The sequence below is a fragment of the Crinia signifera genome, chromosome 4 (genome assembly GCF_055691185.1).
Source record: "Crinia signifera chromosome 4, ASM5569118v1, whole genome shotgun sequence".
NCBI classification, from domain to species: Eukaryota; Metazoa; Chordata; class Amphibia; order Anura; family Myobatrachidae; genus Crinia; species Crinia signifera.
Window position 1 is genome coordinate 110,350,661 of NC_139220.1, and position 22,937 is coordinate 110,373,597.

Sequence of the window (22,937 nt, forward strand, 5' to 3'; positions counted from 1 at the left end):
TTCATTCCTTGTGAAAATGAAAAATTTTGAGCCAGAACTGCATTTTTGTGTAAAAAAATGTAATTTTTCATTTTCACAGCCCAGTTGTACCAAAATTGGTGAAACCCCTGGGGGTTTGAAATGTACACTATACCCCTAGATGAATTCCCTGAGGGGTGTAGTTTGCAAAATGGGGTCACTTGTGGGGGGGTTCCACTGTATTGGTGCTTCGGGGGTCTTGCTAATGCGACATAGCACCCACCATTCATTCCACCAGAATCTGTGCTGCAAAATCCAAATATCACTCCTTCCCTTCTGAGTCCTGCCATGCACCCAAATGGTATTTTTTGGTCACATATGAGGCATTGCCGTGCTCGGGAGAAATTGCGGCACAGATTTTTGGGTGCTTTGTCTCCTTCATTCCTTGTGAAAATGAAAAATTTTGAGCCAGAACTGCATTTTTGTGTAAAAAAATGTAATTTTTCATTTTCACAGCCCAGTTGTACCAAAATTGGTGAAACCCCTGGGGGTTTGAAATGTACACTATACCCCTAGATGAATTCCCTGAGGGGTGTAGTTTGCAAAACGGGGTCACTTGTGGGGGAGGTTCCTAACTTTTAGCATCTTATGGTGCCTAGAAACCTACATGGTGCCTAAAAAATAATCTCATAAAAAGGAGGCTCCAAAATCAAGTAGGTGCTCCTTCTATTATGAAGCCTGTGGTTTGGTCAACGTGCACACTAGGGCCACATATAGGATATTTATGAAAACAAAAGAATTGGGGGAATCAATTTTTAGTCACATTTCTCTAGTAAAATCTACTGTGTTCCTTAGAAAAATGTATTAAAATTGAAAATCTGCTAAAAAAATGAAATTTTGAAATTTCACCTACACTTTGTTTTAATTCCTGTGAAACACCTAAAGGGTTAACAAACTTCCAAAATGCTGTTTTGAATACTGTGAGGGGTGCAGTTTTTGAAATGGCATCATTTATGGGGGTGTCTCACATACAAGTCCCTCAAAGTCACATCAGAACTGAACTGGTATCCGGACTATTGTTAGACAGACCTTACATCGACAGCCATTACATCGACACCATTAGTTCGACAGCTCAATAGGTCGACATGGTTTTAGGTCGACATACCATTAGGTCGACATGTCATTAGGTCGACAGCTCATTATGTCGACAGCTCATTATGTCGACAGCTCATTAGGTCGACATGTTTTTAGGTCGACACTGCCATTAGATCGACAGTGTCTATGTCGACAGTCAAAAGGTCGACATGGGTTTTTTCACTGTTTTTTGAGCCGACATGTGCCGACAGGCGGTATTTCATGCCCTACTATCCACTAGGGCGTGGTGGGAGAATAAAATAGTGTGCCGAGCGCAGCGAGGCACCGTGCCCGAAGCATTGCGAGCGAAGCGAGCGATGCGAGGGGCTGCGGTACACTTCAAACTGTGTCCATGTCGACTGTGTCGACATTTCGGCCAAAAAACAGCGAAAAAACCCATGTCGACCTTTTGACTGTCGACATAGACACTGTCGACCTAATGGCAGTGTCGACCTAAAAACATGTCGACCTAATGAGCTGTCGACATAATGAGCTGTCGACCTAACGACCTGTCGACCTAATGACATGTCGACCTAATGGTATGTCGACCTAAAACCATGTCGACCTATTGAGCTGTCGAACTAATGGTGTCGATGTAATGACTGTCGATGTAAGGTCTGTCTAATATCCGTCCCAGACCCACTGAACTGGTCCCTAAAAAAATCAGTGTTTGAAATTTTCTTGAAAATATGAGAATTTGCTATTCATATTTTAAGCCTCCTAGTGTCCAAAAAAATTAAAAGGAGGTTGAAATAATGATGGCAACATAAAGTAGACATATGGTCTTTGTTAGTTATTAACTATTTTGAGTGGTATGATTATTTGTCTCACAAGCAGAAAATTTAACATTTTGCAAATTACAAAATTTTCAATTTTTTTACGACATTTTGGTATTTTTCACAAATAAACACAGACTGTATCGACCAACATTTACCACTAACTTAAAGTACAATGTGTCACGAGAAAACAATCTCAAAATCACTGGGATAAGTAAAAGCAATAAAAAGTTATCCCCACATAAAGTGATACATGTCAGATTTGAAAAAAAGGGCTCTGTCAGGAAGGCAAATAAACACTGGGCGTTCCCATGGGCTACACCGGTCCCGGTCTCCTTTCTTCTGGATCTGTTTCCACTGAGCTGCAACCCAGATTCTAGAAGCAGTGGAAAAGGGGTATAACTTGTGCCACACTATAATAGTTTTGTTTGTGCAGGAACATATATACTGTGAATATACTGAGCATGGACTCATTTGTCATTTTTATTTGCTAAGGTGCATGGTCGGCTATGTAAATGCCAGCCTTTCCGTCTTCCTGGTCAATGATTTTGAAAACCGCTCTGACTCTGAATTTCATGCAAGACGATTAAATGGATTTCCTGTGAAATATTGCCGGTAAGATCAATCCATCTTCCGAAAAAAATTATTTTGTCACAATTATTGTGTTCTCCATGACCATTTACTTGACATATAATATTAATGATATAATAATAATAATTCAATTCTCAATCTTAGGGCCTGATTCAGAGTTGATCAAACAAGCTAAATGCTTTCTCAACTAGGCAAAGCCATGCTGCACTGCAGGTGTGGCAGATGTAACATGTGCAAATGCAGCCAGTACAGCATTTACCATTCACAGAAACAATATAACTCACCAAATTCTCTCTCCGCATGTGTTACATTTGCCTGACCTCCAGTGAACATGCCCCATTAACCCTTTAGGTGGTATGCCCAGAAAATTTCCCGGCATAACACTATGCTGTAGTAGGTGCACACCAGTGCCCCCCCCCCCCCCCCATTGCTCCTCCCCTTCTGTCGCCCCCCATCACCTCCGCAGCGGCGATCGTTCGCCGGAGCTCCCCTGCCGCTTCCCCAACCACCATACACTTTACAGCAGTGACAAAGGCGACAGGCTCTGGGATGTTCGGGGCAGCTCTGGGGGACTCGGGAGCACTCAGGAGTTCAAGCGCTGGAGTCCTCCTGAGCCGACGCGAACATCCCCGAGCCTGCCGTCTGTGGTCTGGTGGCTGGGGCAGCGGCGCCAGGAGAGCTCCGACATACAAACGCCGGAGCTTGTCACGTCTGCCAGCTTCCGTAGATGCCTATGGGGGCTACGGATGCTGTCAGAAATAGAGGAACTGCAGCAAATTTCGGAGATATCTTCTTCAATCCCTCCATAGTACATCTGGGAACACTAAATATTTTCAGGTATTCCCCCGAAATCAGCTGTTATCAGGAATAGCGCACAACTATTTAATGATAAATAGGCCTCATATCTTGGGCCATCTATAAAAAATTTCTTGGAAAGAGACATAGGGGAGTATTCAATCCGGGATTTCAACTGTCAGAACGTCCCAACAGTCAAATCAGGGCCGTTTTCAGTTCTTTCGACAACAGGAACTCGGCAGCCGGCTGTCGAGTGTCAGAAACTCTGTGGATTCGACAATTCATGGCTGACAATACAGACTCTCCTCCACAGGTAGGCGGGTCTGTAGCAGGTGAATCCTGGCCGGGATTGAATACCTTAATACCTTTTTGCATACCAAGCCTGACGAGTGCTGCCTCATTTGTTGAATTTATATCGAACACCCGTGGTTCAAGGAAGGCACCGGAGCACTTAACATTATTCTGTTTAAAGAACAAGAGTGCCGGATTACTGGAATATATATATATATATATATATATATATATATATATATATATATATATATATATATATATATGATGAAGAATAGACGTGTCACTCCAGGGGTCTTTTTCAAAGCTTTTATAGCATATAAGTAAATCAGTTACATGGCAAAGTCAACGTTTCGATACTCAGGGGTATCGTTGTCAAGACAGCATGCAACCTGTATCAAACATAAAGGTATATGCCCGCACGGCGGTGGGACCAGACATATATAACATAAAGAATCACTTACTGGCTCCATGTGATGCTGACCGGCCACCGGGTGCAGCGCGCACACCTCCTGTCACTGAGGCAGGAGCGCGCACCGCTGACGTCACCCCACCTGCTGCATAGCAACGCAGACAGGTTGGGTGAGCATCCCCAGCGACCAATCAGGATAGGCAAGGTTCAGTGATAAAGTCAGCGCCGACAAGTGCTGCCATGGTGTAAGCGTCAGTGTTGACAAAAGAGTCAATGTCGACCAAACAGTAGACAACCAGACAGCAGAAGTAGCACTGCTGGAGATAACCAGCGCTGTCTGGTTGTCTACTGTTTGGTCGACATTGACTCTTTTGTCAACACTGACGCTTACACCATGGCAGCACTTGTCGGCGCTGACTTTATCACTGAACCTTGCCTGCGCTGACTTTATCACTGAACCCTGCAGGCGCGTGGATTGCTCGTCTGCCTCTCTGACTGCTGTGCTATCCCCACGCATCGCTGCTGATCCCCCGCGCTGGTTATTTGACATGAATACGTTGTGTTTGGCTTGTTACATTCATGTGTCTGTCCTGGCTATGGGGATCCTGATTGGTCGCTGGGGACGCTCACCCAACCTGTCTGCGTTGCTATGCAGCAGGCGGGGTGACGTCAGCGGTGCGCGCTCCTGCCTCAGTGACAGGAGGTGTGCGCGCTGCACCCGGTGGCCGGTCAGCATCACATGGAGCCAGTAAGTGATTCTTTATGTTATATATGTCTGGTCCCGCCACGCCGTGCGGGCATATACCTTTATGTTTGATACAGGTTGCATGCTGTCTTGACAACGATACCCCTGAGTATCGAAACGTTGACTTTGCCATGTAACTGATTTACTTATATGCTATAAAAGCTTTGAAAAAGACCCCTGGAGTGACACGTCTATTCTTCATCGTATCTTACTCCTTCTCGTTGGCACCCGGGGCAATTTACCCTTTGGATACCTGAGTGCCGGTTCGTCTCTACGTTCTATATATATATATATATATATATATATATATATATATATATATATATATATATATATATATATATATATATATATATACAGGGCTATTTTTGTGCAGGCTCCAGCAGGAACTGAGGCCCTTATTCTAGTTCACTCTTTCAGACAAAATATTTCATAGATGGACAAAACCATGTGCACTGCAGGTGAGGCAGGTGTTACTTGTGCAGAGATAATTAGATTTGGGTGGGGTTTTACACCTGCCTCACCTGCAGTGCACATGGTTTTGTCCATCTAAGAAATATTTTGTCAGAAAGAGTGAACTAGAATAAGGGCCACAGTTCCTGCTGGAGCCTGCTGAAAAATAGCCCTGTATATATGTATATGTATTCACACCTGAGTTTAAATCTTCAAGTTAGTGTTCTCAATGAGTTGGATTTAACTGTATACAATTTAAGAAATTTTTAGAAGCTTCTCAACTCTTCCGCACACCCATGAGGTATCTCCCAGTGTCGTTCCCCCTTAAAATTTGGCCAGGATCCAACTAGACATCCTTACATTGGTTTCATCCGAATCGGTGCAGGAGTTTCTGCATGCATATATAAGATACAGTATAGTCTTTCACTGTTGCATTGTCGCTATGTGATCTAATAGCTTACTTTTTCAATATTTAATAACTATGCAGGGGCAAACGCAGGATTTTCAGAAGGGGGTTTCCAGAGGGGCGGAGCAAAGCACGGAGATGGACACTTAGGTGACCCAGTATATGCCGGGTCAGTTAAAGTATTATAGATAGACCAAATGTATATAAATAATAATAAATATATAATTATATACAGTACTATTTTTCTGGAAAAATAGGTTCAGGAACTCCAGGTCTGAGAGTGGATCAATTAAATAAAAAAAAACATATATAATAGAGAGAGGGAGGGAGAGATAGATGTATATATTGTATTTAGAAACAAAGGCACTCACAGGTGACTTTAAAATAAAACTTATCTTATAAAAAGTACATTTTCAGTTCCTGATGATATCATATTTAATTAGAGGTTCAGGAACTGAGTTCCTGCTGATTCCTGCTGAAAATAGCACTGATTATATATACATAACAGCAGTGTAGACCCCTGGGCATAGCAATGTATTGGGGCCCCTACCGATCCTCCAGCGGTAGGGGTGGGGTTGCTATGAGCGGAAGCTTTGATGTCCTGCGGGTGGTAGGGGTATTATATCAACCGATCAGCATGTAGGGCCTGGATCAGTAATTTCCACTAATTACCCCTTTACTGCACAGATGGTGGGAGATGGGGTGGGAGAAGGGGGCATTGGGCTGAATGAAGGGGCCCTGATACATGACTTCCAGGGTGGTAGAGGATGTTTAATATGCAGAGGAGGGGTGTATAGTGGAGTGGGCTTATTCATAATTTTCTGGTGGGAGGACAGCTTGCTTGACTGCAGATATCTCCAGTTCCCGGAAATAGATTTCTTAGATTGTTATTGGGGACTAGTGGATCAGAGTTCAGGAGGCAGAGCAATCTGCCAACGAGTATATAAAACTACATACCAGGTGTGTGGAGCTGGAGCAGTAACCAGCTGCTGGAAGGCTGATATCTCTGGTTCTGGGAACAGTAGAGACAAGCTACTAGTGTCCATCAAAGGGGGAGAGTCCCAGCTTTTGGAATATACCCTCAGAAAAACTCTAAGTCAGACAGAAACTGAAATAACTGACTGGGAAGAGCAATTTATAGGCTTGGATGGGGACCACTGCTTTAAAGTCAGATATCTCCGGTTCCCAAGGGCCGATTTTTAAAATTCTTGTACCCATGGAAAGAGGGGACCCTCAGCTTTCAGAGTAGAGCCCTCAGAAACCCCCCTGCGTGCGCTACTGCTATGTACGATTTGGCAATTGTACCTTGAGAGCTGGGGAAGATATTTGGTCAAATTACCAAAAACGACAAAAGTCTGTCAAAATGACAGAGCAACACTTAAGGGCCATAGACACTGGGCGACTTTGAGCTGAAAGTCGCTCAAAACACCCAGTTTAAGCGGCTATCAGCTCAAAGCCACCCATTGTGTATGCCCTGGCGATGAGCGGTGAGCGCAGCTGCGCGCTCCCTCATCATCGTCGGGAAACCGTTCATCTGCTGCTTATACCAGCAGATGAGCGGCTTTCAGGACGGCTTTGCATAGCTCTGCGCTATGCAAAGCCGTCCTCCCCCCTCCGTCGGCGCTGGGCAGGGGGAAAGTCACTCAGTGTGTAAGCAATGAGCAGCTTTCCCTCGCCCAGTTTTTATGGACCATTACACAATCTAGGCCACTGACTCACAAAACACTTCAATTATCCCCTGCAGTATTAGCCTTTTATTAAATAGAATATACAGTATATACATGAAGTATTACATTGTAGAAAATATTCCAGCTGTTTCTAATATCAGCACTGAGGTCATGGGTTTGATTCCCACCATGGCCCTAACTGTGCAGAGTTTGTATATTCTCCCCCGTACTTGCGTGAGTTTCCTCCGGGTACTCCAGTTTCCTCCCACAATCCCAAAATATACTGGTAGGCTAATTGGCTCCCAACAAATTAACCCTAGAATGTCTGTGTCTACATGTAGTAGGGAATATAGATTGTAAGCTCCACTGGGGCAGGGACTGATGTGACTGTTCAACTATACTCTGTAAAGCGCTGCAGAATATGTTTGCACTATATAAGAAATTGTTAATAAATAAATAAATACTATATGAACCTTTTGTAATCACACTTTTACTAATCATCCACACAAAAAAAAAATCAGGTCAGTTTTTTGTTCTGGTTTCATGTACAAATTGTAATTTTGATTGTGTTGAACTATTTTCTTCTGTTAATCAATGTTCTCAATGTTCTCAAGGTACCGAGACTACAGAGATCCACCTCATGCCTCTGAGCCATACGCTTACACTCTGCAGTTTTGGCATGTTCTTGCTGCACGCTTAGCTTTCATCATCGTGTTTGAGGTAAGATATGATGATATGTCTGATTCAAGACACTATAGGCAGATTGCCACTTTATGAAAAGTCTTTGGTGCCAACCACCAAGTATGTTGTTTTTTCTTCATGCCAGTTTCCTCTAGTTACGTTATCACCTTCATCAGGCTTAACACATCTGCCCTTTGTGTTTTATTTATATTGGTGCTCATAATAGAAGTTGATTTGGTGATGGGTAAGAAGGTATCAGGTGCAATGGTTACGGAATAAGGAATAATAACGTTAGAGATAAGTATATGGTTGTAATGAATTAAAATGGTTTACATGGGATATATTCAGAGGGTCAGATGCACTAAGCTTCAAAATTGATAAAATGGAGAGTGATAAACAGCCAGCCAATCAGCTCCTACAGATGGAGCATGTCTTATCTTTGGCCGGCGCTCGCCAGACCCCTTGCGCTGGCGATCGCCGGCGACAGAGACTGGGACGCGCGTGCGTCTGACACGCACAAGTGTCCCAGTCTCTCGACGGTGGCGATGCGGGTCCCTGCCCATCTACGCTTCAGGGAGACGGGCAGGGTTAGGGGGGATGGCAGGGCGGCGAAGGGCACCGTGGAGGCGGCAGGGACCCGCTACAAGGTCCGTTGCCACGGGGCGCGCAAGCGTCTCGTGCATGCGCCCCTGGCGGGAGCTGGCCGCTGGCGGGGCTGGCGATAGAAACTCCAGCCCTGCAAAGTTAAGGCCGGCTCCATCTGTACCTGCCATATCACAGACTGGGTTTGAAAAATCTCAGGTAGGAGGTGATTGGTTGTTTTTTATTCCATTTTATCACTTTTGAAGCTTAGTGCATCTGGCCCAGAGATTGTTAGGGGGAAATTTACCAAGATGGAAGTTCTATCAGATAGATACTATCTATTATCTTCTAGAGCAGTGGTTCCCAACCTGGGGTACCAGTACCCCTGGGGCTACTCTGCAGACCAGTTGGGGGTACTTGGAAATAATATTAGTAATGGCGGAAGAAAAAGTCTCCCAATGGCAAAGTTTACCATTGACATGGAAACAAGCCACGTTGTGTAATTCAGTTCCATCTGCAGCGTCATCAGCGTCTACTCGTGCTTTTGCCCAACCAGCAATTCACTGAGAGCTACCTGTGAACATCTGCCCCGCACTGACATGGGTGCGTTAGCGGGAACTCTGGAGACAATACACAGCCAGCGGCCAGACAAAGACGGACCTGATTCCTGACCATATACTAGTCCACGGCTACTCCTTAATATTAGGACACGCATACCACTCACTTCCACTCAAGTACTGTGGAAATGTCAAATTGAGAGGAGGGGTACTTATAAATGAAAAGCCTAGTAAAGGGGTACGGGAGAGAAAAAAGGTTGGGAACCACTGTTCTAGAAGGTGCTAAATAAATGAGAAGTAGATTCTGATTAGTTGCCCATATCAACATCCCATGTGAAATAGTACTGTCATCTTAGTAAATTTCCCCCCTCAGTATTTATGTAACAAATAATTGTCGGTTGGGAGTTGGTTAATGAATATATACAAACTGCATATAAGTAACAGAAGAGAATGAGTCTTAACTAAGGAAATTTGAGAATGAGACGGTACTTGTTTCCTAGCACGGCCACAATCATATGGATCGTGTACCTTTAAGTTAAGGTACACGATCCATACGATGGACCCGATTTCCTTTGAAATCAGGTCCATTTGGCCGGCTAGGACAAAATATCGGGGGCATCGCGTCGGTCGGGACCGTTAACAATGGTCCCGACGCGACCGACGCGATGCCCGCGATTTCCCCATAGGCTTCAATGTTAAAAAATATTTTAACATTGAAATCGTGTCGGGAAAGGTAAAATATCGGGGGCATCGCGTCGGTCGGGACCATTAACATAGGTCCCGACGCGATGCCCCCGATTTTTCCATAGGCTTCAATGTTAAAAGATTTTTTAACATTGAAATCCTGAAAAAATGTGAAAAATGTGAAATGGGCCAATATGAGCCATTTCACATTATAGATGTCCCCGTCGTCACCCCACGATAGACGCCAACCCGAAGCGTGGCGAGCGCAGCGAGCCCGCGAGGGGCGGCGGTGCGCGTCCTCCGACCTTTTCATTCCCCTACTATCCACGTCGGCGTGGAGTTGAGAATAGAATAGTGTGGCGAGCGCAGCGAGCCACCGAGCCCGAAGCGTGGCGAGCGCAGCGAGCCCCGCGAGGGGACGCGTATAACTTCACAGGTATACGCTTCCCCTCGCGGGGCTCGCTGCGCTCGCCACGCTTCGGGCTCGGTGGCTCGCTGCGCTCGCCACACTATTCTATTCTCAACTCCACTCCGACGTGGATAGTAGGGGAATGAAAAGGTCGGGGGACGCGCACCGCCGCCCCTCGCGGGCTCGCTGCGCTCGCCACGCTTCGGGTTGGCGTCTATCGTGGGGTGGGGTGTACGCCGTGACATTTGGGGGGGGGTTGGGAATATTTTACATTGAATCCAATGTAAAATCGGGTCCCAGGGACCCGATTTACATTTCATAAAAAAAAAAAAATCGGGTCCAAAATCGGTCGGTCGCGTCGATCGCATCGCATGCGACCAAATCGCATGCGATGCGATCGACCCGATTTTTCCGACACGACCACCCCGATGTAAATCGGTGTGGCCGTGCTAGGAAACAAGTACCAATGAGACAATAGTGGACTTTTACAATGTACTGTGTGAGTGTGTTACCTTATGTAGGTTTCTCTGTATTGTGTAGACTAGGTCTGCTGTTTTGTAATTACATTATATTACACATTTTGTGTTACAGCATCTGGTGTTTTGCATAAAGAATCTGATCTCCTACCTGATACCAGACCTTCCTAAAGATTTGAGGGATCGAATGCGGAGAGAAAAATACCTTATACAAGAAATGATGTATGAGGCAGAACTGGAGAGAGTACAAAAGGAAAAGAAAGAGAGGAAGAAAAATGAGAAATATCAGCATAATGAGTGGCCCTAATGGGCAAAAAAGGGAGAAAATGTTTATCAAGGTAAAATTACTGCCGGGGTGCCAGGGTGCATTAATCATCTAAATACTGCCACAAGTGATCCCGTGGGGCCGTAGGCCTGAGAGACCGCAATACAGATAAACAGTATAGCACAATATCATTGTTCACCATGTTACAGTACATAATCGTCTAAATACTGCCACAAGTGATCACATCGGGTCTGTAGCGCAGAGAGATGTAATACAAGTGATCACATGGATCTTTAGTCCTGAGAGACTGTTAAAACCTCCAGAGATTGCTAGTGCTTAATTATTGGTTCATCTGTCAGCAGACCATCAAATGGATTTTTATATGCAATTGCACTGGGCATGGTAAATAACATCTATGTTCAATTGCAGCATGCAGATGTCTGTTTCAGCCTATTTCAGCTGGTGTAATTACTGATGCTAATGACGGCGGATTCTTGATTCTTTATATGTAGCTTAACATTTTTGTCCGACCATCAAGTAATTAGCTTCAGGGTAATAGCCATGTTGGATCAGGGCATCTTGCCCATAGTTAGGTATATAAATGTAGTTGAAAGATCTTAAGGTATAATAGAAGGTCCTAATATTTAGCCGGTTTCAAACACAAAACTTGTCCACATAATAGGAAGGCTTTTCTATATTTTGGGGATCTACTTGGGATAAAGCATCCCGCGGGAAGGTTTATTGCACCAAATGGTGACCTAGTTTATATTCTTCAGTATTCCTGTAATCACAGTATGACATCTATACTGAAGACAATAGGAATATGATAATTAGGCATATACCAAAAAAAAAGGGTTGGTACCAAAATAATAATTTTCCAGATATTGTGGAAATTATTATTTTGGTACCAACCCTTTTTTTTTGGTATATGCCTAATTGAGGATATTTCAAGAATTATCATATCCCTAATACTGAAGAATATAAACTATGTCACCATTTGGTGCAATAAACCTTCCCGCGGGATGTTCTATCCCAAGTAGATCCCCAAAATATAGAAAAGCGCCCCCCCCCCCGTTAGATCCCTACCATACCTAGGGTGGGTTCTTATCCCTCCTTGTTTCAGTAGTGGGACATGTCAGACATTGAGGCATGCAAAATATCTTGTCCAACACTTACCATGTAGGGGCCCTAACATGAATTCTAAAACTAGCCGTGAACCCTGATGTCGGTTTAGAGTGCACTCATATTGCTTTTTTGTTTGTTTTCTACAGCCCTGATAGTAAACTATTACTACCAAATTGCTGTTCTAAAATACATACCCTACTATAGGGTAACAGCATTTGGAGATGGTGTTATCCTATCAGGGCTAAGCTATGGACGCTTTACATTCCAGAGCTTGGCACGTCTGCCAGCTTTGCAGCTGCCGTAGATGCCTATGGGGGCTATGGATGCTGTCGGAAATAGAGGAACCGCAGCAGATTCCGGAGATATCTTCTGCAGTCTCTCCATAGTACATCTGTGGACAATAAATATTTTCCGGTATTCCCTCAAATCAGCTGTTATCAGGAATAGGGCACAACTATTTAATGATTGGCCTCATATCTATAAACATTTCTTGGAAAGAGACAAAGGGGAGTATTCAATCCGGGATTTCAACTGTTGGAACGTCCCAACAGTCGAATCCGGGCCATTTTCAGTTCTTTCGACAGCAGTAACTCGGCAGCCAGCTGTCGAGTGTCAGAAACTCTGGATTCGACAATTCATGGCCGTTTCCAACAATACAGACTCTCCTCCACAGGTAGGCGGGTCTGTAGCAGGTGAGTCCTGGCTGGGATTGAATACCTTAATACCTTAACTGACAATATATCTACTGACGGCAATAACGGCAGACATTGAATATCCCCCAGAAATTGATGTAATCTAACTACATGACTTACTTTAATTTACAGAGAACAAGATTCGGTATCTTACAACTTATTGCATGGAAACAAGATACAAGGCCACGGCACAGCAATTTGTACCCAGCAACTGATCTACTGTGAAATGATCTTGCAGTGTGACATTGCAGTGTTTCTAGTTACACAGCAAGCATGTGATCACTAAAAGACACCGTCCGCTATGTAAACTCTGCATACAGGATTCAGACATTTTCCCGCCTTTTTGTACCGTTTATTTTGCTATTTTGCTTCCTGTGTGAATATTCTGACTAGTCTATGACTTCTAGGATATCTTCCATTCGATCTCAAACTTGGAACTGCAAACCTGTTTACAGTGCAATATGTTTTTGTACTTCAGATATTTCTGAGGAAAGTTTCTATATTGTTGTACATCCTATATAAATGTAAATATGTGTACATAGTTCAAGAAGCCTCATTGTTTGTACATAGCCAAAACTAAAACAGAGAATGTTAAATTTTCAAACAAAAAAGGTTCTTGGGCATAAAGCCACATTTTCTGCTTGTATAATGTGATGCAATAAAGTAAATTATGCACATAAAGAGTCTTCATTTATTTTTTATTTATGTCAGGGCAGCCTAGGTGCCCATCTAGGGGCCTGGTGAGACCCATGGAATCCAGCCATGGGAGTGCTGTCTCCTGGAAGGATTCAGTGGCTGGCGGGGATGAGTCTGCTTGTCGCTCAGCCTGTAAGCTGTCTGCATCATCATCAGTGTGGCCTTGCCTTAGCACAGGGGCAGATGGGATGGAAACCAACACAGGACATTTTTGAAAGACGCCCCAATGGGGGCAGGGTCTGTCAAGGGTGAGACCCATTCTCATAAGGTCTGATTCGGAGTTGGAAACAGTTGCGGCCTTCCTTGCTTCTGTAGCTGCATCTGAGACTTTATACTAATGCTGCTACAATGCCTTTCCCTGGTATACACCTGTGCAAGGACTTAAATGCCTACTTTCAGTGTCTACAGACCCTATAATCATGCTTTGTCCATCTTTAGATGCCACCAACTGCTCCGTCATTTTAACTTCCACCAGCCCTATGCTAGGTGCAGGTCATAGATGTACAAAGCCTGAAAAAGTGGAGAGAGATAAAGTACCAGCCAATCAGCACTTTTTTTTTTTTAAACAGCCTGTAATATGGTAGTTAGGAGATGATTGGCTAGGACTTTCTCACTCTCCACTTTATCATTTTCCAAGGCGTAGTACTTCTGCCCCAACATGTCTTTGTATGGCCTCCAATGTGAGTGATTCAGCATCTCTATATGCAACCACTTCCAGCAACCTGCCCAAGTCCCTCCAGTAACACATCCATACTACGTTACATCTAGGCCCAACAAGTTTCTATTATACTGAATATGTACTATGACACAGCTGGATGTATGCACGATGGAGCCAGGGGCATAACTAGAACTTTGTGGGCCCCATAGCAAAATTTTAAAAGGGGCCCCCCAACCTTTATCACTACAAGAGAAAGAGAGAGAGGACCGGGTAAAAAAGATATAGAGTACAAGACAGACTGTTTTCATGGAAAAAGAGGGAATGATAGAAAGAGTTAGGGAGAAAGAATTAGAGGCACAACAGCGAGCAGGGGGTAGAGGCATAGATGGACAGACAAGAGGGGCATGGAAGGATATATAGATGAACAGAGTACCATATGGGGCATAGATGGACAGACTGGAGGGGCATAGACAGACTGACAGTGAGGAGGGGGCATACACAGACGGATGGAAGGAAGGAGCATAGAAGGATGGATGGGAGGGAACATAGATGGACAAATTAGAGGGGACATAGAAAGGTGGATGGGGCAGGAGGGGCCATAGAGAGGCGGAATGACAAAAGAACCATAGACAGAGGGATGGATGGGAGGGGTAAACGGAGGTATGTCTTTGGCGCTAGAGGCTATGGTGGTGTAACTTGTCACCCTGCAGCCACCACGTTGGAGGATTGCTAGCCTCCACAAAAAGCACAAGAAAGCGTGGGGCGCTTAAGGATGCACAAGATAAATGAATAATTTATTAAAAACACAAAAAGACACATTTAAACAAAACATTGCATGAATAAAATTGAATTCATATACAGTTGATATGTACACATACACAGTTGACGTTTGTTAGGTGGTACCCTTTTAGTTAATAACCTTAACTCCTTTTAAGGCTGTAGTGGATTATCGACTGAGAGGCTGGTTTGAGCTCAATTGATATTTGGTTGTAAATCAGGGGCGAAATGTAATAGGGTGCGTTTTTTTAGACTAAAAAAAAATCGCACCAAATCGCACCTTTAAAAATCGCGTTTTTTGCCGCGAATTCGCATATGTAATGAGATGCGAATTAGCGGCAAAAAATGCGATTTGCCGCGATTTCCAGTCATGAAAATGTGCGCATTTTCAGTCATGAAAATGTGCGCATTTTCATATATGCGATTTTGGGTAAAAAAATAAAATTAAAAAAAAAACGGCGTGGGGTCCCCCCTCCAGAGCATAACCAGCCCCGGGCTGAAAGAGCCGGTCCTGGTTTCATAAAATCACAGGAACAAACAAGTTGGGGTTCCGTGCATTTTAAAAAACCAGCACCAGGCTCAAGGGCCGGTCCTGGTTCTCTGACCGGTCAGCATGGGCAGGGGTCCTGGGGGAGTGGGGACCCCCCCAAAGAAGGGGTCCCCCCCCTCCAGAACTTACCAGCCCATGCTGAAGCCCGGGGCTGTCCTCGATGCCCCTGGGCGGTGGGCATCGAGCTGATATTTGGTGTAAAAAAATAGATAAACTATTGTTTTTTACTGTGGCACTACAAGTGCCAGCAAGCCTCCCCAGCAAGCTGGGACTTGGAGAACCACAAGTCCCAGCCTGCTGGGCATTAAAGGGCCCGCTGGCACTTGTAGTTCCACAGTTAAAAAAATAGTGCACAAAACACACTGACACACATTTTAAATAAAACTTTAATACACACATTACACACATACTAATACTTACCTATCTTCTTCCCGTAGGTAGCCCTGGTCCTGATGTCCTCCGGTCCTGTGTCGGCGTTCCTCTTCATGTCGACGTCCTTCTTGAAGTCGACGTCCCTGTCGGCGATGGCGTCCGGTGTCCGGGTCCGACGAAATCCATGGAGGAAGCTGTGGAAGGAAACCATACTCACCTGTCCCAGCGCGACGTAGTCCAGGTAAGGGTCTTGGAAAAAAAACAAACCGACACCCGAATCCAAGCGGACACGACGGAGACGCACGGTGTTTACATCGTGCGGCTCCGCCTCCCGAATGCCGCTATTGGCCGCCTTGCGGCCTAGCGGCTCCTGATTGGCCGCTAGGCCGCAAGGCGGCCAATAGCGGCATTCGGGAGGCGGAGCCGCACGATGTAAACAAACACACGTGCGTCTCCGTCGTGTCCGCTTGGATTCGGGTGTCGGTTTGTTTTTTTTCCAAGACCCTTACCTGGACTACGTCGCGCTGGGACAGGTGAGTATGGTTTCCTTCCACAGCTTCCTCCATGGATTTCGTCGGACCCGGACACCGGACGCCATCGCCGACAGGGACGTCGACTTCAAGAAGGACGTCGACATGAAGAGGAACGCCGACACAGGACCGGAGGACATCAGGACCAGGGCTACCTACGGGAAGAAGATAGGTAAGTATTAGTATGTGTGTAATGTGTGTATTAAAGTTTTATTTAAAATGTGTGTCAGTGTGTTTTGTGCACTATTTTTTTAACTGTGGAACTACAAGTGCCAGCGGGCCCTTTAATGCCCAGCAGGCTGGGACTTGTGGTTCTCCAAGTCCCAGCTTGCTGGGGAGGCTTGCTGGCACTTGTAGTGCCACAGTAAAAAACAATAGTTTATCTATTTTTTTACACCAAATATCAGCTCGATGCCCACCGCCCAGGGGCATCGAGGACAGCCCCGGGCTTCAGCATGGGCTGGTAAGTTCTGGAGGGGGGGGACCCCTTCTTTGGGGGGGTCCCCACTCCCCCAGGACCCCTGCCCATGCTGACCGGTCAGAGGGCTAAATGCTTTGGCCGGGGGGACTTGTATAAAAAGTCTCCCCCCGGCTGTGGCATTACCCTGCTGGCTGGTTGGGCCCGGTGCTGGTTCTTGAAATACGGGGGACCCCTAGTCATTTTGTCCCCCGTATTTTGGGAACCAGGACCGGCCCTTGAGCCTGGTGCTGGTTTTATAAAATGCACGGAACCCCAACTTGTTTGTTCCTGTGATTTTATGAAACCAGGACCGGCTCTTTCAGCCCGGGGCTGGTTATGCTCTGGAGGGGGGACCCCACGCCGTTTTTTTTTTTTACTTTAACTTTTAGCCTTTTTTTGGACAGAACCATGCACAGATCACACAGATTTGTGCATGGTTCTGTAAAAATCGCCAGCAAGAAGCTGGTCTATTTTTTTTGCGTTTTTTGGTAAGGTCCCATATGCGACTTTAGAACTCGCATCCTATTACATATGCGAGTTCTATAGTTTCCTATGGGAAAACATCTGGATGCGATTTTCAGTGTGACTGAAAATCGCATCTTTAAAATGTGCGATTTCGCGGTAAAAAGTGCGCTTTTTACCGCGATTTTTAACCTATTAAATGTGCGATTTTCGGAAAATGTGCGATTTCGGCCGTTTTTGACCAAAAATCGCACATGTCTAAAAAATCGCACCCTATTACATTTCGCCCCAGGTTTCTTTAAATACCATAAACCATCCGATTTCTCAATCAGTGTACACACTGCCAAACTTGGGCAGCACCACAATGTCTCTGTGCAAATGAATGTGGATAAATACACGTTGAAAAGAAAGAGAATTACCTCCTTTTAAGCAGAGTGATGTTAACTTTATAAGTGTCCGCCTTGTAAATGCAGGTATCTCCTGTCCCTCTTTTAGGAACACGCGGTTAGATCCGATTTCCAAAGTGGAGATGTGCTGTGGTGCCCGCTCCATTCTGTACCTATGTTGCTTCAGCGTGAGCCGTCTCCTCACCGCGGCGTGATGTTTCTGTACGTTCGGTATGACGCTCTGCCACAGCGTCTGCCGTACTGCTGTACAAAGCCGCTGGGAGACACAAACTTGCTCCTGCTATGTGGAGAAGGAATTATCGGGTCACAGGAGCACTCCTTTAGAACTCGTTTCGCTGCACGCTGGGCGGCTTTTTCAAACCAAGAATCCTTGGACATATAGGGCGGTATTCAATGAGGCAGAATCGCCAAGTTTTATGGCGATTCTGTGTTTTTTTCGTGTGTGCCGGCGATTTTTGGAGCTGAAAAAGCGAATCACCCTATTCAACGACCTCTATTCGCCGATGACGACCGGTGAATGAAGCCCCAATCGCCAAATGTTATTCTCTACAAATCGCCGTTTTTTGTCTATAGGAATTTTCATGGGGATTCGCCGGTAGTCGACGGGAATCACCATGAATCGCCAAAAGTGTATTCAATGAGAAGTTGGCGATTCTTATTTCTTGTTTCATATCGCCGTTCCTCACCGAGTGTCCCTCGTCATCTTTTTGTGGTGAACTTTTATAGGAACCTGTGAAATAATTGGTTTTAAGTGTTCAATTTAACTCTGCAAGTGTAATGTATTATTATTTGCTGCCCTTGTGTGATGTGATGGTCGTAGAAGTGCTATACAAATATATATTTAATTTTTTCTGGTATTTTTTTTTTCTCCCACAACGCACTGTTCTTACCCATGGTGCACCTCACTTACCCATGATTCTCCTCCCCACCTCACTCCTTCGTTTGGCCTTTGAGGAGATTACACAGCTTTTGCAGTCTGCTGTATTGGAATCGTTTTTTCAGGGTAATTTGCATTTTTCTTGCATTTCACTGCAATTTCTTACAGTACTGAAGCTGTTTAGGGAAACGCCGGATTGGCTGAGAATCGCCGTTGGGGGCGGCGATTCTCAGCCACGTTGAATAGGGTGACACAGCTAGTCCCGGCGACTCCCGACGCTTGGCGAATCGACGTAAAAAAACGGTGAATGGCTGGCGAATGTAAAATCTGAATCGCTGTGACCAACGATTCAGGTCATTGAATACCGCCCATAGTGGTAAATTTACTATTCTCGAATGGGTACGAATGGTCCTATTTGTATCTATTCAAAGGGAAATACATATGGATTTCACACATCAGATAATTTACTGTGGTATGGTGCTCTGACAAGGGGGATCCCGACGGTCAGTATCTCGACATCAGAATCCCGACTGCCAGTGCTTCGCCAAGGGGGAGAGCGCAAAGAAGCCCCTTGCGGGATCGCCACAGGTTCTATTCTCCCTCTATGGGGGGGTTGTGGACCCCCACAAGGGAGAATAGCCCATGTGAGTCGGGATCCCCCCTGTCGGAGCACCGGCAGTCAGGATTCCGATGTCGGGATACTGACTGTCGTGATCCCTCTGACGGGCAGTTATACGGCACCCAATTTACTAACGCTGAAATTTGATCTATACAAATTAGATTTTTTTTTTTTACGTACAGTACATATTCTTTCCGTATGTAAAAAACACAAATGAATACACCATCGATAGAATACGTCCGTAAGTTCTCAATCATTTCAATGGTATCAGCAAATACACTATCATTCCTATTGGTGAATACGAATTCACCAATAAATACAAATGTCAAGTACAGTATAAAATCTTTTTCATTTGCATTTGACTGAAGCCTGCAGGTTTCGCAGTGTAAAAAAAAAAAAAAATAGTAATTCAATTTAAAAAATGTTTTGTAGGTTTAGGAATCCCACATTTAGGGGGTGATTCAGTTTGGCTCCGTGAACTGCGTAAATGTTTTGCTTACCGAGCAGTTAAACGTTCCCCCCCCAAATCCCTCATAACACATCATGGTGACATGGTGACACAGTATGACTCCTTCCACCAGTGTCATAGCGGAAGCGCCCAGTTAGACCAGTGCTTTGCGTTCCACCAGGCTGTTGCTGTGCTCCATCAACTCCTCCTGAAACCTTTGCGCAACTCCGTCCCCACCGCATCTCTCCATCCCCCTTGCACATCTGTACCCCCCCGCCGTGCCTCTCTATCACCCCTACACCTCTCCACCTCCCTCATCCGCACTTCTCCCTCCCCCCTGTACTTCTCAGTCATCCCCATCAGCCTTGCACTTAAAAACATAAAAAATTCTTAACAAAACTCTCCTAAGCTTTGGGCGTGCAGAATACAGCAGCCATCTGGGCCACAGCAGCGGGCAGTGTGGCAGGCAGAAGTCGGGGGATTACTGCCCCCCAGTGCCCCTCTAACATAGCATGGTGAGCCATGTAGCCTGCACACACACACATGTTACATAGCTCAGTGTTCTTAGTGGTTCTGATTGTGGCACACAGAGCAAATGGGCATGGCATGTACCATGAGGGGGCATGGCCACATGACACTAGGGGAGTGGCCACATTACACAGCCCCTTATCTTTGCACTGTGTAGGTAGAGAAGGGAGCGCTCTGTAGTGCAGCTAATGCCTTTACCAACATTGGTCCCTATCACCCCCAGTTTATCCCCCACAAATCCAATCCTGTACTAAATGCACACCATGTTGGGGCAGATGGCTGGGCTCTGTTTCTTGGAGAGACCCCCCCCCCCCCTCCCTCCCACACACATCTGCTGCATGATCCTACAATAGCCGGTCTCCTGCTCCAGGCAGCTGTCACATGTGCTGCCACTCCATCAGTGACACTGATACCTGCAGGCTCCTTGGTTGCCATCAACCATGGAGCCCGCAGGTGTCAGTGTCGGTGATGGAGTGGCAACACACACGACTCACCCTTCAGCATGCAGCAGCGTCCCACTCATGCACCTCCATGAAGCGGGACGCAGTGAAGGAGGCGGTAGGTATGGCCATGATTAGAAATAATCGATGGCTTGTGGCTGATGTCCAATACTTTTGCTATCGATGGGGAAGAACCAGATGGTTTCCCACCATCAATGTCAAGCTTAAAAGGATAGTTAAGTTTTTATTTTTTCCACAACGAATGACCATCGATATGTAAAAACATTGATGGTCAGCCATTGCATAGTAATACACTATCGATGGCTAGTTGCACTTTTTCCATCGATGGCAACCATCGACGACAAAGGTAATGATGGCCATCTCTAGGAGGTGGGCAAGTCCGGCATATGGAAGTCTGTACTTGATTTGTACTTGATTTGTGTCCTGCTGCTGTTCAGCTCCTGCATGTGTAGGCATGTGCCAATAATGAAGGAGGGCACACCCAGGTGGGCGGGCTGTTCCGGGAATAATTACAATTACTATATATCTTGGAAGATAGAAGAGGATGCTATCTATGCAGGATTAGTTGGGGAGTATAATTTCCTTCCACAGGTAACCATATTGGATTCTACTGGACAAAAGGACAGGCCTACGTTGTAATCCTCAGGTGAGTACCAGCAGACCCATTAATGTCCCTCATACTGGGACTTGTGGTTATCCAAATCCCTTCATGCGGAGCAGGCTTGCTCGGACTTGTAGTTTCACAACAAAACAATATTCCCTTTTATTTTTACAGAAAACAAATCAGCCTGGTGCCCACCAAGGGCACTGGGGACAGCTCTGGGCTTCAACCTGGGCAGGGGTTATCCTTGGGGGTGCTGGTTATAGCCATGGGGGGGAACACACGCTGCTTTTTTTTACTTTTTTTTTACACAGGGCATAATTGCACAGATCTCACAGATCCGTGCGATGCTGCCGCATCCTACGTATTCATAACAAATACCAATGGATATGAATGTGAAAATACGAATCAGGAGAATACGACAGCCTCGTAAATTTTTCATATTCTCCATTCATATTTTCGGGTCGTATACGGTCGAACCCGCTCGTACCAGTTCGTACGGGGATCGGCCTGCTTAGTAAATTTCCCCCAAAATGTTATATATTGTGCCATACTGGTGCTTGCTGTTTAGAATAGCTTCAAAAGGAACAGGCCCTTTTAACATATTGGGCCTGATCCTGGTTCACTCACAAAAGCAAACTCCTTTAATGGACAAAACCATGTGCACTGCAGGGAGGGGGAGATGTAACATGTGCAGAGAGAGTTCGAAGTTCGATTTACACTGCAATATATTAGTATGAAGTACAAACCCCACCCAAATGTAGCTCTCTCTGCACATGTTACATCTGCTCCCCCCCCCCCCTCCCTCTGCAGTGCACATGGTTTTGTCCATTAAAGAATGAGTTTGCTTTTGCAAGTGAACCAGAATCAGGCCCATTGTCCAGGGCATAAGTTTATTCCAGACGCCCGGAGGCAAGGTGGAGTTTGGTGCTTTTAAAGAAAAAGGTAGTATTTGAACATACTACTCATATCACCTCTCAACCTCCGTTTCTCCAGTGAAAACATATTCAGTCTGGTTAAACTACCTTTGTATTCTAGTGATTCAAGACCTTTTACTAGCTTAGTCACCCTTCTCTGTACCTGTTCCAATTAATTAATGTCCTTTTTAGGGTGCGGTGCCCAGAACTGAACACAATATTCCAAGTGTGGTCTCACCAATGCCTTGTAAAGAGGCACGGCACTATCACATCTGCATCCATACCCCTTTTAATGGCCAGTACTCAATGCTCCGGGGTTTTTTCGGCGAATCGGGCTGTTTTCACTCCTTGCAGTGAATCTGTTTCACTGAAAATGTTATTCACCCTATTCAATGTTCACTGTTCGCCGAAAGCAAATCGGGACCAGGGAGTACAGCGGCTGATGATCCCAGCCCCCTGCTAGCTCCGGGGGGGTTCTGCCAGTGTCCTGGCAGCCCGCCTCAGTGTCAGGCGCAGGCAGGGAGACTTCCATCTTCCTGCCTGCAGCCTTCCCCCAGCTCACTGCGGCATTCGCCGCAGGGGTTAAAATTCCCCGCCAGGGGCTCGCTGCCCCTGACGAGTTGAATAGGGTGACACCGAGGGCTGGCAGCGAATGCTCCAGCCCCCCGGAACCCTGTGAATGTGCAGCGAATCCTAAACAGGATTCGCTGCACATTTAGTAAATGTGCATTGAATACTGCACAATGTATGCTAGTGTCCGGTTTGCTTTTGCTGCTGCACTTGAGCAGTGTGCACTATTACCCAATTTCGCATCTATGTTGACCCCCAAGTCCTTCTCTACAGCAGAATTTCCTATATTAACTCAATTTAGCCTA

At 45.5% G+C, this 22,937-nt stretch overlaps 1 protein-coding gene and 1 long non-coding RNA gene across 4 annotated transcripts in view; one reads left to right on the forward strand and one right to left on the reverse strand.

The window, feature by feature from the left end:
* Positions 1 to 13,380, forward strand: part of ANO4 (anoctamin 4) — a 231,490-nt gene extending 218,110 nt beyond the window's left edge. For all 3 annotated transcript variants that reach the window (XM_083182214.1, XM_083182215.1, XM_083182216.1), the window contains 4 exons: positions 2,364 to 2,483; positions 7,843 to 7,948; positions 10,733 to 10,955; positions 12,832 to 13,380. In XM_083182214.1, the coding sequence (XP_083038340.1) occupies positions 2,364 to 2,483; positions 7,843 to 7,948; positions 10,733 to 10,924 (418 nt within the window). In that variant the 3' untranslated portion in view covers positions 10,925 to 10,955; positions 12,832 to 13,380. The remainder of the gene's footprint in view (positions 1 to 2,363; positions 2,484 to 7,842; positions 7,949 to 10,732; positions 10,956 to 12,831) is intronic.
* The window catches only part of LOC146074287 (uncharacterized), a 133,264-nt gene extending 115,337 nt beyond the window's left edge, over positions 1 to 17,927 (reverse strand). The window contains exon 1 of the long non-coding RNA XR_014473401.1: positions 17,624 to 17,927. This is a non-coding gene — a long non-coding RNA (uncharacterized LOC146074287). The remainder of the gene's footprint in view (positions 1 to 17,623) is intronic.
* Between the last annotated feature and the right edge of the window lie 5,010 nt (positions 17,928 to 22,937).